Genomic DNA, 15,412 nt, shown 5'->3' on the forward strand with positions numbered 1-15,412 from the left:
AAACACTTGTAAGCTACAAAGATATGAAAGTTAATTATATTAGAATAGCATACATCACCATTTGGGAGAAACAACCACCATGAATGATGCAGGCCAAACACCTCAAAATTAGAAAGGACTATAAATGTCAGTTATAGGAAAACGACAAGTAGGTTAAAACATAAAACTCAAGAAAGCCGATTTGGGTGTTTTGATAGGAAACACATTTTTATGTGTAACACCAAATTGAAGTGTCACATCTTTTAGATTTAGATAAATCATATGGGAACCAGAAGTCAATTGGAGCAGCTATAATAAAATCCAGGTATATAAAAAGACTATACTTGTTCATACTCAACAATATTTAAAAGTGGTCAATGTTTGACCACTTTTTATTTTATTTTTTAATATGGCGTTGCTTCTAATTAAAAGCATCCATAAATCTGATTGCAAGTTCAAAGGCCTATTTACATGAACATTGAGGATGATGAGGATAATATATGTTATAATTTGACACTCTTATAGGTCAGGCACACCTGGTCCATTTCTTGTATATATGTTTCTTCTCCCTTTTCAGAGTTGTTGCCATTGTTATTTTCGGTATTATATTACACAAAACAAATGAATTAATGGAGTAGCTTGGTGATCTTCCACCCTTTCCTCTAACACTTAAAAAGAAAGGGGACAAAATGTCAAATGATCAAAAAGCATAGAACAAAAACATATCAGGTATTATCAATGCTGGTATGTGCAACATGGTGCAGTTCAGTTTGAGTCTGCTGCTCAAGGAACCTGCTCATGCGTTCTAGCAATTGTGCTGCCTTCCTTTTTCCTCTATCTGTGCCATTTTGAGCCAAATCCAACAAAGGATCCATCACACCGAGCTCTCGGGCCTGAGCCAGATATTGTTGATCTCCAGAAGAAAGATGAACCAAGACAGCAGCCGCATTTTCTTTGTTCCTGGGTGAACCATTTGCAATAAACTGTACCAAAAAGGGCACTGCCTCTGCAGCACCAATGGCAGCTTTTCCATCTGGATGGCTAGACAATATTGCCAAAATGGCCAACGCTTCATCCACCATGCTTCCATTGGGTTCTGTTACAAGTTTCATCAATGTGGGAATGGCACCGGCCCTGATTGCCTTTCCCTTGTTCCCTTGATAAATGCATAGATTAAAGAGTGCTGTTGCAGCATCTTTCTTACCCCTCTGAGTACCCTCACTTAGAAGTGTTACTAATGGAGGTATGGCTCCTGAAGCACCAATTGTAACCTTGTTTTCATCAATAACTGATAGGCTGAAAAGTGTTGCTGCTGCATTTTCTCGAGCTTCCATGCTTCCCTTCTTGAGCACATGAACTATGCCTGGAATTGCCCCTGAAGATACAATGCTTCCTTTGTTGTTTTCATATATGGAAAGATTCAGAAGTGCGGTAACAGCATTCTCTTGAGTGCGGGAATCAGGCACAGAGAGGAGACCAACAAGGAGAGGTATTGCACCGGCTTCTGCAATGGCTACACGGTTATCTGCATTGCGCTTTGCAAGAAGCCGGATCTCCCCTGCAGCTGTTCTTCGCTCTTCTGGACTGCCACAAGTCAGCCTTTGGAGAAGAGTTTCAATCTTGCTTCGCTCGGCCGGGGCATAAGCCGACACTGATTTACTAGGTTCGGAATTGCTTGGTCGTCTCGGTGGTTCCATGCCATTTGCTTCGCACCATTGTTCTATGAGGCTTCGCAAGACATAGTTGGGTGTGAGGACGGTACTAGTGAGGCTCTGCTGTGTTTTTGGGCATGTACCATGCCCTGCTTCTAACCACTTCTCAATAGAAGAACGGTCATAAGTCTGCACACAATCATAAAATGCCAATTGTATTGCATTAAGGACTGGTTTCTAAAGTATTCAAAATTACAGAAATCCATTATGCATAACTTGCAAACTTCAAAACATATGAAGCTCAATAGCATTTGATTTTAGAAAACAAAGGAAGCAAGGTAATATCCAACAATTTTGCTGATAACATGATGCTCAAATGGTAGTGAGTACTGAGTAAAACAAGAGTATCCTCATCTGCAAATAACTACGAATCCCAATAAGCTTTACAAGAAAACCACCAATTTGATTCCCGAAAGATTAAAATGGTAACAAGCCTCCAAAAGATATTATATTCTCTTAAGATATCCCAATAATCATTGCACTGACAGATTAGTTCCTAATACATCTTTTGTTAACACTACAAGATCTCAGTGGCAAGTATAGAATTCATCATTTAGGTACCACAAGCTGGAAAAAAAATATCTTATAAAAACTAATTTCTCATCATTTTGATCTTTTAGGGACCAAGCTGGCATTGTGTATCTAACAATAAAGCACATCATAGGCACAGTTCAGATTTCAGAAACAAACTATAAATATCCCTACAGAGAATGATAGAATACAGACATACCTGTCCTGTTGAAACAATGACAGGATCCTTCATCAATTCAAGAGAAACAGGACATCGAAAATCATCAGGGATAACAGGCGTCTGATGATTCCTTTCATTTGTGACTTGTTTGCTGGTTTTTGAAGAATGGTCCTTTCCTCCTACAGTATCATACACAACTAGATTTTCAGTTTGAACAAAATCTTTTATCTTCTTCAATAGCATGGACATCTTCTCAATGCGTCCGGCCGGATCGCCACCACTTGCGGCCACCATCTCGTGCAGCGCAAGTGACTCTTGTGTGAGATCAGTTATTCCCATCAATTCCAACTTCTCTGCTAACTGCCGAAAAACATCTGGATTGGTAGCTACATCAGTGTTATTGTTATAGAGGGACAACACATCCTCATACAACTTGGTATCAGGTTCATCAACCCTCCCTTTTGCTCTTCTGAACTGAGCAAGAACTAGCTCAACCTTGATTCATAGGTAGAATTAAACAACATGAGCAAAAAGTGGCATTGATTGAGTTGAATAATGAGTAAGATCAGTATGATGCAAATATAAACAAACCTGCTCCTTAACTTCATCTGAAATGTCGAGTTGATCACATGAAACCGCCGCCAAAGACTGCTCCAACCTAGCCGAGACCTCATAGAACTTAGTCATAATTTGGTCCCTCTCAAGAACCTGCAAAAGATTAAACCTTTTTCTCAAAATTGCTGGATTATTGGAAAAAAATAAAAATAAAGAATTGAATAAAAGGGGAGATGAGAATAACAAACCATGAAAATCTTACTGCAATGAGCAGCGAAGGTGAGGAAATCCCTGGCGGCTTGAAGAGCGTCCCTTAAGCTAAGCATGGCTTTGAAAGTGTTGGGAGGGAGAAGAGCAGGGTTGAAGTCCCTGATTTCTTGGAAGAAAGGGGTGAGAAGATTGAGCCTTCTGGCTAAGTTGCACAAGTGCTTCTTGAGCATAGGCCTGAAATCAGAGATGGAACGAATCTCGTTGACCAAGTCAATCAAGCTGTCGACTACTCCATCGTCTTGCTGCCCCTCCCCCATGGCGTTCTGATGATGATGATGATGATTAAGTTTGCTTAATAATAAGAATTAGTGCAAATTGGAAAAGGAAAAACAAAACATGCTCAATGACTTTTTCCAAATTATTAAAAGAATAAAATATTAATTTATTTGTTATCTTTAATAATGGAAGAAATGTGAAATTCCACATAGTGTGCCTAATAATAACAAACAATAAGGCATTGAGATGAGTAGTAGTGAAAGTAGTTTAGTAGGACAGAAATAGACCAAGCAAGTTTGTGGGGCCCGCACTAATTGCAAATGTAAAAGAGGAGACTGAACCACACTCATTTAGTCTCCATGTGAAACCACCCTCCACCGTTTTTCATTCATCGCTGCTTAGTGAAGCCTGTGGAAATGGCTTTTTTTTTTTTTTTTGTCAAGCGGATTAGACAGTCCAATCTTAAGCAGTACATCCATGTTTCACACATCCACACAACACACACTATCATGAGTAGTATATGCTTAATGAAATAGTAGCATATAACTTTTTGGTTAAAACCTCTTTTGCACTACTAATGCAATTGAAATATTTAATTCAAAATATTCCATAGGATATGAAAAGTTGAAAACTTTCAAGTTTTAACACTATGCCTCATCCTCATCCACAACTAATTTGTATCAACAATTTTTCTTTTTCTTTTCTGTTTTAGGTCTCCACAAATTTTCTTTTTCTTCCTTCTGTCTTGGAATCGGACAACTCGTATGAAACTTAACTTCGGGCCTATGATCTTATTTTTGGGGTATTGCAATAAGTGAAATCATCAAATGTTTTAATTTTGAACTTTGAATTCACTCTTGGGTTCTGGATTACTATTGGGCTGAAACAAAAATAGATATTTCTAGGAACCAGGATAAATAAGACGTTTTTTGAAATTCATTGTGGATTATCCCATTGGGCTTGTAACAAAAATCCTTAGCAGGTAACAGCCAAAAAAAGAAAGAAAATAAAAAGAACATAAATAGTTAAGTACTGCCATTCGATTCAAGAATATTTTTGCTCGTTCAAGTTTAGAAGTTACTTGAACAAAATTTCAGAGAATAAATTAGAAATACGATGTTGCTATATTGCTGTCATTCTCCTATTTCAAGTTTTTAATGTCCCGAATTCATCATTTCCAATAACGAGGTATACCTGCAAGGACTTTAACGCTCAAGTTAGCATGAGTTGCAAGAGAAACTTTGATAGAAATCATACCTAGGTGCACGTATTTAAAACAGTGTATATATTATGAGGTGATGATATTGCAAGTTTTTCCTACGTGCGTTGCTCTTTTCATAAGCTACTTTTACTATAAGATGCTTTGACACGCGTTTCAAATGTTCGTGATAGGAAGAATTTAAGTATTATTTAAAATATATTAGTTTACATTTTTAGAATGTTTTAATTTAATATATTTTAATTTTATTTATTTAATTACTAGATTGGGCCTTATGTGTATGTGCTTTAGGATTTTCTTTGTTTTAACCTAATAAAAGGTTATAAATACCTCATTAATTATTGTAGTCGTAGTATAGAATGATTTAGAGATTTAAAAACCCTTTTTTTGGTTTCGTGATGAAACCATGATGTGGACAATTGAGGTTGAGGAGTCCCTCTCTTGTTGCATCGGGGAATTGGGTAGAAGGTTGAGAAGTCCCTTCGATTCAATTCCCAAACTATGGTGTTGATAAGTTAGGTTGAGGAGTCCCTTTCTTGGTGCGTCAAGATATTGGGTAGAAAGTAGAGTGATTCTCTTTGTACTCAATTTCAACTTATCCTTTTTTATTTTTATTTCAATTTTAATGTATTTTTTTATTAAGTTTAAATCCTTATCTTCTTGTTTATCATTTATTTCTTTATCATTTGGTATTAGAGCTCAAGTGTTAGCTTAATTTTTATTAATCTATATTTGTTCTTTTTTTATCATAAAAAAAGAGTCCAATATTTGTCTAGTCCTTCTTTAAGTTATTGTGTTCTTATTTTTTGTTTGCATTCCATTATTGTTTAAAAAAATTAAAAAAAAAAAAGTATAAAATACAAAAAAAAAGAAAAAGAAAAAAATACAAAAAAAAAAAACAAAAAAAACAAAAAATTATCTTCTTTGTAATTATTGTCCTTTTTATATATTATTTTTTTTACCTACAAGATTCGAGGACGAATATTTTTTGAAGATGAGGAGAATGATACACGCTTAAAATGTTCGTGATATGAAAAGTTCAAGTGTTATTTAGAAGATATTAGTTTACATTTTTAGAATGTTTTAATTTAATGTATTTTGATTTTGTTTATTTAATTACTAGATTGGGTCTTATGTGTATGTGCTTTAGGGTTTTCTTTGTTTTAACCTAATAAGAGGTTATAAATACCTCCTTAGTTATTGTAGTTGTAGCATAGAATTATTTAAAGGTTTTGAAAACCCCTTTTTTGGTTTCGTGATGAAACCATGATGCGTACAATTGAGGTTGAGGAGTCACTCTCTTATTGCATTGGGGAATTGAGTAGAAAGTAGAGTGATTCTCTTTGTACTCAATTTCAACTTATCCTTTTTTATTTTTATTTCAATTTTAATGTATTTTTTATTAAGTTTGAATCCTTATCTTCTTATTTATCATTTATTTCTTTATCATTTGGTATCAGAGTTCAAGTATTAGCTTAATTTTTATTAATCTATATTTGTTCTTTTTTTATCATAAAAAAAGAGTCCAATATTTGTCTAGTCCTTCTTTAAGTTATTGTGTTCTTATTTTTTGTTTGCATTCCATTATTGTTTAAAAAAATAAAAAAAAAAGCATAAAATGCAAAAAAAAAAAAAAAAATTTACAAAAAAAGAAAAAAAAACAAAAAAAAATAAAAAATTATCTTCTTTGTAATTATTGTCCTTTTTATATATTATTTTATTTACCTACAAGATTCGAGGACGAATATTTTTTAAAGAGGAGGAGAATGATACACGCTTCAAATGTTCGTGATATGAAAAGTTCAAATGTTATTTAGAAGATATTAGTTTACATTTTTAGAATGTTTTAATTTAATGTATTTTGATTTTGTTTATTTAATTACTAGATTGGGCCTTATGTGTATGTGCTTTAGGGTTTTCTTTGTTTTAACCTAATAAGAGGTTATAAATACCTCCTTAGTTATTGTAGTTGTAGCATAGAATTATTTAGAAGTTTTGAAAACCCCTTTTTTGGTTTCGTGATGAAACCATGATGCGTACAATTGAGGTTGAGGAGTCCCTCTCTCATTGCATTGGGGAATTGAGTAGAAGGTTGAGGAGTCCCTTCGATTCAATTCCCAAACTATGGCGTCGATAAGTTAGGTTGAAGAGTCCATTTCTTGGTGCGTTAAGAGATTAGATAGAAAGTAGAGTGATTCTCTTTATATTAATTTCAACTTATCCTTTTTGTTTTTATTTCAATTTTAATGTATTTTTTTAGAATTTGGATCCTTTAAATTGTGAATTTTTACTTTAGATGGTAAAGTGTAATCTTCTACCATTGAATAATTTTTCTCTCATATTTACTCTTGGTCCCACTTATAAAATAGATGGTGAGAGATCACACTTTACTTTTTAAAGTAAAATTTAAAATTTAGAGAATTCAAATAATTTTTTTATTAAGTTTGAATTCTTATCTTCTTGTTTATCATTTATTTCTTTATCATGCTTGATGCTTTATTGTAATTTCTTCTCATATGATGGCTCTTAGTATATATAGTAAATATTATAACATTTTCTGTTAATAGTAGAATGACAGTTACAATATAATAATTAATCTCATAAAATTGAGTTATTAAGCATTAGAATGAGTTATGAGGAGTTAGTATACTCTTTGGAACACACTCCATAAAAAATTTCAGACTCGAACCGTTTTTAGCATTGAATTTATAGAAATATTTCAGAACACACTCCATATATGTGCATTGTATTTTTCAACTAAACAATAATAATAACTGAAATTAATTATTAGTTAAGAGAAATATATATTATTGGAATCCAACTAACCAACTTTGTACCAAGCCTTAATACCAATAAGATGTTGGACGAGCGGTAAGCAGCTTGATTTTCTGCAAAGATAAAGATACAAGTTGGAATATCCGAAAATATAGCCGGTTAGGAAAAAGTGTGTAATCTTAAATGTTGGTGCCTAACTTGTGCTACTTGTTCGGTTCCACAATTGAACCGGACGGATCACTAAACCAAACCGGTTGAACTAAAATTATTAAGAAACAATAATGTGGATATGCCTGTATGTATATGTGTTTAGAACATTCTGTTTTCCCAACGTAGACAGCTCAGTGATGAAGCAATTATAAATTTGACCAACCAATGAAGCATTAGAACTGTTGTAATGGATTGCGAAGCATAGAAACATGAATGACATTGCTTGCACATCTTTGTGTTCCATTATCCACAGTTGCCTCTTGTTATACAACAGTGAAAGTTATGGAACGCAAGCATATGAATATGATAGATAGAAAACATACACATACAAAGAGAAAAAGGAAAAGAAAGTTAAAGACATATAGAGAATTAGAGATAGTAGCTTTGTCGATCGATCGAATGAGAGAGTGGGGTCGGTTATATTGGATGGATCGAAAGAAATTCATAGCTTAAATATATTACATTTTAAGCCTATTAGTTAATTGTTTTTTGAGAAAAGGATAAATAGGTTTATGACCTTTTGTTCTGCGGACTTTTTTATCTTTAATCATTGAAAAATACTTTTAAATTCCTAACCTTCACAAAATTTGGACAGATCAGTTCCTGACGGAGACATTTGGACGGATCAGTCCCTGACGGAGGCACTTAGACGAAGGGACTGATCCGTCCAAATTTTATGAAGGTCAGAGACTTAAAAGTATTTTTCAATGGTCAAAGACAAAAATGTCCACAAGACAAAAAGTCAAGCACCTATTTATCCTTTTCTCTTTTTTAGTTATTCGATGATCTGATCTATTATCAAGCAAACTACTGTTTCTTGAAGCATAAAAATGATTTCTCTCATGAGGTGATAGTAGGGTGAGTAATTAACTAGCTAATAAGCTTTCTTCAAGAAGATAATTGATTTCAAGGGCACTTAATTTGTACCTTGAAGCAATAACTTTGACATAAAGTTGAAATCTCAGTTCAGAAATAATAATGTTATATTATTGTAACAAAAATACTATTTGTATATTAAATTAGTCACTAAAATCAGTCATCAATATATTTATGTATAAATATATGTGTGATTTAATTTATTTTTAATGTGTATTTATATTTTAACATATATTTTATACTGATGGCTGATTTTGGTAACTGATTTTAGTGTACCTATAGCATTACTCATTGTAATTATAGTTAGTATACAATATAAACTAATTATTGTTTGATATAGTAACGCTTTAGGTTAACTAAAAAGCTGAACAAAAGTCTTTTTTTTTTTTTGTATTATTATTATTAAGAAATTTGCATAATTTGATGTGTATGCGACATGTAACATCGTACAGAACACTAAAACTAATGAATATGGGCTCAATTGAACACTTCAAGTGGCTAATGGCTGGTAGAATTATTATAAAATGAATGAATTATTTTTTCATTTTCTATTTATATATCCAAGAAAGGGATTAATAGTATAATTGAATTCAATGGTCTACGGAAGACATTCGTAATATGATGTGATCCATCAACGAAGGTTGCTGTTTTGACTACAACTTGAATGGATACTCAAGAATTTTCCAAGACTATTACAAATTGAAAGAAATACCAAGACCCATTCAAAATAACTAAATGAAAGACGCGTATTTTGAATTTTAAGTTCAAACCCCATTTTTGGGTCTCCTTTTTTACATGTTCACTTGCTTTATGTTTCACCCTTTTAATCTATTACATAATAATGCTTATGTCATTTTCTATCTATTTTTATAAGTACTTGATTAACCTTCTACTTGATTATTATAACTCAGATCTTATTACATACTCTAATTAACCATAACCCCTCTTTTTAACGTCAAAATTAAGTGTATAAAAAATTATTTATTAATAAATTTAGATAAAAATTGAGGTACAGCCAATTTTAAAAATTAATCCTCTTAACATTACTTTTATTTTTTTCATATATATAAAACTTAAATTTAAAAACAACAAATTCAAAAAAAAAAACAAAGTATACAAAAGTCTTATTAAGTATGCTTTAATTATTTTTATTAAAATTAATAGTTAAAATTTATTAATATATCAAATTATCTTATAGAAATTCAGGTGAAGATAAGTGTATTTAAATTTTTTTTATTAAAGATAGGGAGACTTGAACCCATCATTTTTTTTTATTTACTAAAGATAGGAGACTCGAATCCGCAATCTCTTAATTGAATATGGTGAGACTATATCATTTGAGTTATTATTCATTGGCGAACCTATAATTTCTTAAATGAATATAAAAAGACTATATTATTTGAACTATAATTCATTGGCAACTATATTTAAATTTCTACTGAGAATAATTGATTGTAAAATAATATTTGAAGAGAGTAGAAAAATATGATGAGTTTGATTGGGCAATGATCGGAGTGGTAAGTTAGTAGTGATATTTTGAGATAGGAAGAAAGAGCTTACCCTATGAGTGAGCTAAGAGCTACGAGGATGTAATAATTTCTGAGGGATCTCCAAAGCCAACTCACTGCTCTGACACACTTACCCCTCTTTCTCTCTCTCTTGTCTCCAACTCTAACTCAAACTCAAACTCACTCACAACCCCCAACCTCCATAAATGTGAAAACTTTCTTCCACCTCTTAGATTTAAACCCAACTCCACCACCCACCCACCACCTTCTCTTCTCTGCCATGGGTCAGGGGATGAGTTGCAGAGCTAGTGGCAATGAACATGGTCTCTTCCGTGCAGTTCAGCATGGTGACATTGGAACCGTTTCTTCTCTGCTTCAAACACACCCTACTCTCATGCACCACACCACTGTCTATGACCGCCACTCTCCCCTTCACATTGCTGCTGCCAATGGCCACTTTCAGGTCTAGATTCACCTACCCTTTTCGATCTTCTTTTCTGCCTCTCTCTCAAAATTCCTCCTTTTCTAAGTTTCTGCTCACAATGTTTCGTTTCTGTTTTTGAGTTTCAGATTTTGTCTAGGCTTTTAGATGGATCTGTGAATCCAGATGTGTTGAATCGCCAAAAGCAGGTACCTTTCTATAAATGCTATTCTCAATTTTATTTATTTATTTATTTTTGGTTCTCTCATCATGTAGGTTTTTCTTTTTTTTTTTTTAATGTTGTCTTACTTGTTTTTTGTTGCATTGTGCATTTGAACTCCGCTTCAGACTCCACTTATGTTGGCAGCGATGCACGGCAAGATCGCCTGTGTGGAAAAGCTCCTTGAAGCTGGTGCTAATGTGTGTGAAATTTCCCAAATTTCTCTTGATTTTGATTTTTTTTTTAATTATGATGAAAAGGAAAAAACTAAATGGTAATTTTTGAATTTCAGGTGTTATTGTTTGATACTCATTATGGCAGAACATGCTTGCACTATGCTGCTTACTATGGTCATTCTTCTTGCCTCAAGGCAATTCTTTCTGCTGCTCAAACAAGTCCAGTGGCTGCATCTTGGTTGGTCTCTTTTTCCTCTATTAGGCATCAATTTCTTCCTCAATTGGGAACTTCTCATGATGCTTCAAAGAATTTGAAATCGAAAAGTTGACACTAATTTCATTTAACTTTGTAGGGGGTTTGCACGGTTTGTGAATATTAGAGATGGTAGAGGTGCAACACCATTGCACTTAGCAGCACGTCAAAGACGAGCTGAATGTGTACATATTCTATTGAATAGTGGAGCTCTTGTTTGTGCTGCAACTGGAAGATATAGGTATGACTTGGTGTTCACAAAGTTTTTTTTGTGATTATTGGCTTGAATTCGATCAATTCGCTTGTTTCGCAAGAAATCGATGATGAATTGGCGTTTGCTATACTTGCAGCTGTCCTGGTAGCACTCCTCTTCATCTGGCAGCTAGAGCAGGGTCCCTTGATTGTGTCCGGAAACTCTTGGCATGGGGTGCAGATCGTCTTCAGCGCGATGCATCTGGGTACTTTTTCATTTCTTTAACATAAATGTTACTATTAGAGATGTGTGTGTGAAAATGTCTCGTCAAAGCGAATGTTGTTTATTTTGACGGGTTTGCCCAATTAAACTTATACTTTCATTTAAAAAATGTTGGCATTCATAAATAGACTACTAGAATGGATTCATAATCTAACGGTCCATGTTCTTATAAGTTTTAGTTCTTCTCAAAGTGAATAGAATTGCCTTCATATTTTCATGCGGTACGGCATGTTGATGCAGGCGAATACCTCATGTGGTTGCTCTGAAACACAAACATGGTGCATGTGCAGCATTGTTAAACCCTGCATCTGCAGAGCCTCTAGTTTGGCCATCACCCTTGAAGGTAATAAGTGAGCTTAATCCGGAGGCCAAAGCGCTATTAGAGCAGGCACTGATGGATGCAAACAGAGAAAGGGAGAAAAACATCTTGAAGGGAAGTGAGTACTCTCTTCCATCTCCTTCGGACTCTGATGGAGCAGATGATAATATCTCAGAGGTAACTTTACACCCTTTAAATCTATGTCAAGTTCTTAGATATTCATTTGAATTGAGTCAAACCAGGTAGCTAATGATATGGATAGTTTGCAAATACACCAAATATTTAAGGTTTAAGTTTTATTTCTTTACTAAGTTGTTCAATCATGCATAAGGCCATTATGGGGGATTTTCAATGTGAGATTTGCTTTTTGACCATAAAAACAAACCAAAGGAGACACCTTAGAAAAATCAAAGCCTTTCTAGACATTGTGTTTTGTGCTGTCCCACACCATTATACTCTGCATCTACACTTAGATGTCCTATTTAATGTCCCAATTATGAAATTCAAATAAAGCAAATGTTTTTGTGTATGCATTTTACCTCGTATACCAAGTCGACACACTTTTCTAACAGCAACAATCATTTTTTACACTCTAGTGAGAGAGAAACTTGTTATAGCTTTTGGTTTGAACCACTCTTGTGGGATATTGTAATGTTTTTCAGATGAGTGAGACAGAATTGTGCTGCATCTGCTTTGAGCAAGTTTGCACAATTGAAGTCCAAGATTGTTGCCACCAAATGTGTGCACAATGCACACTAGCACTCTGCTGCCACAATAAGCCGAACCCTGTCACGGCTTCCCTTACCGCGCCAGTTTGTCCCTTCTGCCGAAGCACCATAGCCAGGCTGGCAGTTATCAAGATAGATTGCTACGACGACTTTGATCCAGACAGTGTCGAAATCAGTTGTTCCAAGCACAGCAAGTCAAGGAAGTCCTGGAACTTCAATGAGTGCAGTAGCAGCAGCTTCAACAAGGGATTACCTGCTGCTGCAGTCGGTTCATTCGGAAAGGTGGGCAGCCGAAGCTCCGGAAGGGTTGTTGCTGAAAACGAGTGGGTTGATAACAAGCAACAGTGATGCATTGTTGATATCAATATTTCACCAAATTGATAAATGTTGAAGTAACAAGTTGCTTGATGAAGAAGAAAAAATGAAAAGCATGGAAAGAATGATATACTGTATAATGTAATATATTGGGAAGTAAGCAAAGTTACTTGAGAATGAAGAAGCATCAACTGCATCGATGATTTTGGGCATGATCAAATCAAATGGATATTGTGTATAATTAAGTATTCAAGTGAAGTGAGAAATTCTTTTTCTCGGCAAAGTAGCCAGAAAGTCTAAGATCATATGAAAATGTATTGTATTTGCTTCTTATTTGTTTCTGTGTATCAAAATATTCAATAATATCACGTGGCAATTGTTTTATTGTTTTCCTTCAATACAATTTTGAGAGGAAAAGCAGAAAAGGGGCTGGGTGTGATGTGATGAATTGAATTAACAGAGAAAGAATGAGGACAAGTTAATGTGTCAGGTGGCAGAGAAAAAGTCATCTGATCTAACATGCATGTTGATATACATGCACAACTAGCATCATTGATCCCATAACTGTCAATACTGAATGAATGAATGAATGAATGAATGAACAGAATACAGAATAGGATCAATAATAATTTTGGGTTGAATGCCAAGTGACACTGTTCCTATCAGACATCAATAATCTGAAAACTGAAAAGGATAATACATACTCACTTCTGTCATCCAGGGCCTTGCCTATTCAAGATCACACTTTTCTTTTTCTCACTCAAAATATCAAAAGTTAATGTCTAATTAACCAATAAATTGAAGCTGAGAGAATAACTAATATTCTACTAGTACTTTTCAGTTTTCAGTTTTCAGTTCAAACCAACATCAATCAATATAATATAAAATGGGTTTTACTTAGTTGCATTGGTCTTTGTCTATGTGTCTGCTGCATACATAAAATATGAATGAATTTGCACACTCAAATCAAGATATATTACTAGTAAGATGCAAAAATATCTAGATAAGTGGGTCACACATGGGACCTTGTCACAGATGAAATAATTAAGAATTTGGTAATCTAGCCATTAGAATCCAAATCAAAGTGGTTGTATATTCAAAAATCAAAGTAGGAGCGTACAATGTACGATATAATGCAATAATGCTAAACACTAAAAAGAAAAGAAAAAAGGTGCATACGTGTATCTTTGTATGTATATATGTATGTATGATGATTAAACGAATTCAGAAGTCAGTGGATATGAATATCCATCAAATCAATCAATTTCTTTTTCTCGAAATTTTACAAGATAAAAAAAAGAAAAAGAAAAAAGGGTCTGAAAAATAAAAGCATCGTTTTCTCTTGTCCCTGAACATTGACGTTTTCAACTTTCACAGATTTGGAAAATTTTGAGTAAGCGAGCGTCACACTAGCCAACACATGAGATCAGGTTACTTTATTTATTTATACATAGTACAACAGTACTATTTATTTATTTATCTGCTTCCCATACTGTAAATTTTTATTTTTGTTTTTTATTTTTTAAATATTACAAGCTTTACCGTATATGAAACACCAATACTTTGTTGAATTATTATATCTGTGTATCTAATATATATATATATTTTTTTTTACCAAAGATAGGAGATTCAAACTCGCAACCTCTTAATTGAGTATGGAGAGACTATGTCATTTGAGTTATAACTCATTGGCATGTATCTAATATATTTTAAACACAATATTTATTCATTATTTATCTAATATTTATATTTTTTGTGTTCAACTGATCTTAATAAAAAATACAAAATATTTTTTAAAATATGTTTGACCATATTTAAATACTATTATAAATTAATTGTTGTGTCTAATTTTATTGGTAATCTATATTTTTGAAATTAATTTAAAGATCATATATATTATTATTTATTAATACATAAAATTATTTTAGATATTTTATATAATTAAAAAATATTAAATATTATTATAATTTATTTAAAAAATATTTTATATTATATATATATGCTTTGTCTTCTTGTTTTATAAAAAATTAAGTCTGTGTCGCTGCCCATGCTTCTTAGTTTATCATGCATGGTGACATTTTGAGAATGAATAGTGGACTGGTAGGAGTAGTACACAATAAAATGTCAATGCCTGTATTATAATTGTCACGCAGCATCATTTTTTTTTTCCTTTTGATTAGTACAGTACTATCTTTACATTTTAGGTCGAATAAATTTATTAATTTATTTTCTTTACTGAATCTTAAAATTTCTGAATACTCTTATTATACATTTCTTTCAGAAAGATAGTTTCCAAATTTAATGTTATTATTTAATATTTATTTTACTAACTTAAAAAATTTGAGTGCATCAATGTAATGTTAAATATTGAGAGAATATAAGATCTTAAGTGATACTACCTAAAAAGATAATAATTAAAAAATAAGATCAATTTCTAATAGAAAAAAAAAATCTTTTTCTTTTCAAGATGGTCATAGTAATTTAGATTTAAACT

General features: G+C 33.0%; 2 protein-coding genes across 2 annotated transcripts; one reads left to right on the plus strand and one right to left on the minus strand.

Annotated features, from left to right (window-relative positions):
* Positions 1 to 496: 496 nt before the first annotated feature.
* On the minus strand, positions 497 to 3,599 carry LOC107629109 (U-box domain-containing protein 13). The gene is made up of 4 exons (XM_088510160.1): positions 3,186 to 3,599; positions 2,974 to 3,090; positions 2,422 to 2,877; positions 497 to 1,820 (listed from the first exon to the last, which is right to left on the minus strand). The coding sequence occupies exons 1-4, from the start codon at positions 3,462 to 3,464 to the stop codon at positions 705 to 707; spliced, it is 1,968 nt and encodes a 655-aa protein (XP_088366286.1). The 5' UTR covers positions 3,465 to 3,599; the 3' UTR covers positions 497 to 704.
* Positions 3,600 to 9,957: 6,358 nt separating this feature from the next.
* Positions 9,958 to 13,302, plus strand: LOC107629108 (putative E3 ubiquitin-protein ligase XBAT31). Its single transcript, XM_016331808.3, has 8 exons — positions 9,958 to 10,474; positions 10,582 to 10,641; positions 10,781 to 10,852; positions 10,945 to 11,066; positions 11,182 to 11,322; positions 11,432 to 11,539; positions 11,797 to 12,052; positions 12,538 to 13,302. The coding sequence occupies exons 1-8, from the start codon at positions 10,292 to 10,294 to the stop codon at positions 12,949 to 12,951; spliced, it is 1,356 nt and encodes a 451-aa protein (XP_016187294.1). The 5' UTR covers positions 9,958 to 10,291; the 3' UTR covers positions 12,952 to 13,302.
* The last annotated feature ends 2,110 nt before the right edge of the window (positions 13,303 to 15,412 follow it).

The sequence above is a fragment of the Arachis ipaensis genome, chromosome B3 (assembly GCF_059453495.1).
Source record: "Arachis ipaensis isolate K30076 ecotype BB chromosome B3, ASM5945349v1, whole genome shotgun sequence".
In the NCBI taxonomy this organism is placed as follows: domain Eukaryota; kingdom Viridiplantae; phylum Streptophyta; class Magnoliopsida; order Fabales; family Fabaceae; genus Arachis; species Arachis ipaensis.

Excerpts from the sequence above, each read along its gene's own strand:
- LOC107629109 (XM_088510160.1), bottom strand. The coding sequence starts at position 3,464 with ATGGGGGAGGGGCAGCAAGACGATGGAGTAGTCGACAGCTTGATTGAC. Across the intron at positions 3,091-3,185 it reads ATTGCAGTAAGATTTTCATG|GTTCTTGAGAGGGACCAAAT; the intron begins GTTTGTTATTCT and ends AATCTTTTGCAG. Across the intron at positions 2,878-2,973 it reads CAGATGAAGTTAAGGAGCAG|GTTGAGCTAGTTCTTGCTCA; the intron begins GTTTGTTTATAT and ends CTATGAATCAAG.
- LOC107629108 (XM_016331808.3), top strand. The coding sequence starts at position 10,292 with ATGGGTCAGGGGATGAGTTGCAGAGCTAGTGGCAATGAACATGGTCTC. Across the intron at positions 10,642-10,780 it reads TGTTGAATCGCCAAAAGCAG|ACTCCACTTATGTTGGCAGC; the intron begins GTACCTTTCTAT and ends ACTCCGCTTCAG. Across the intron at positions 12,053-12,537 it reads CAGATGATAATATCTCAGAG|ATGAGTGAGACAGAATTGTG; the intron begins GTAACTTTACAC and ends AATGTTTTTCAG.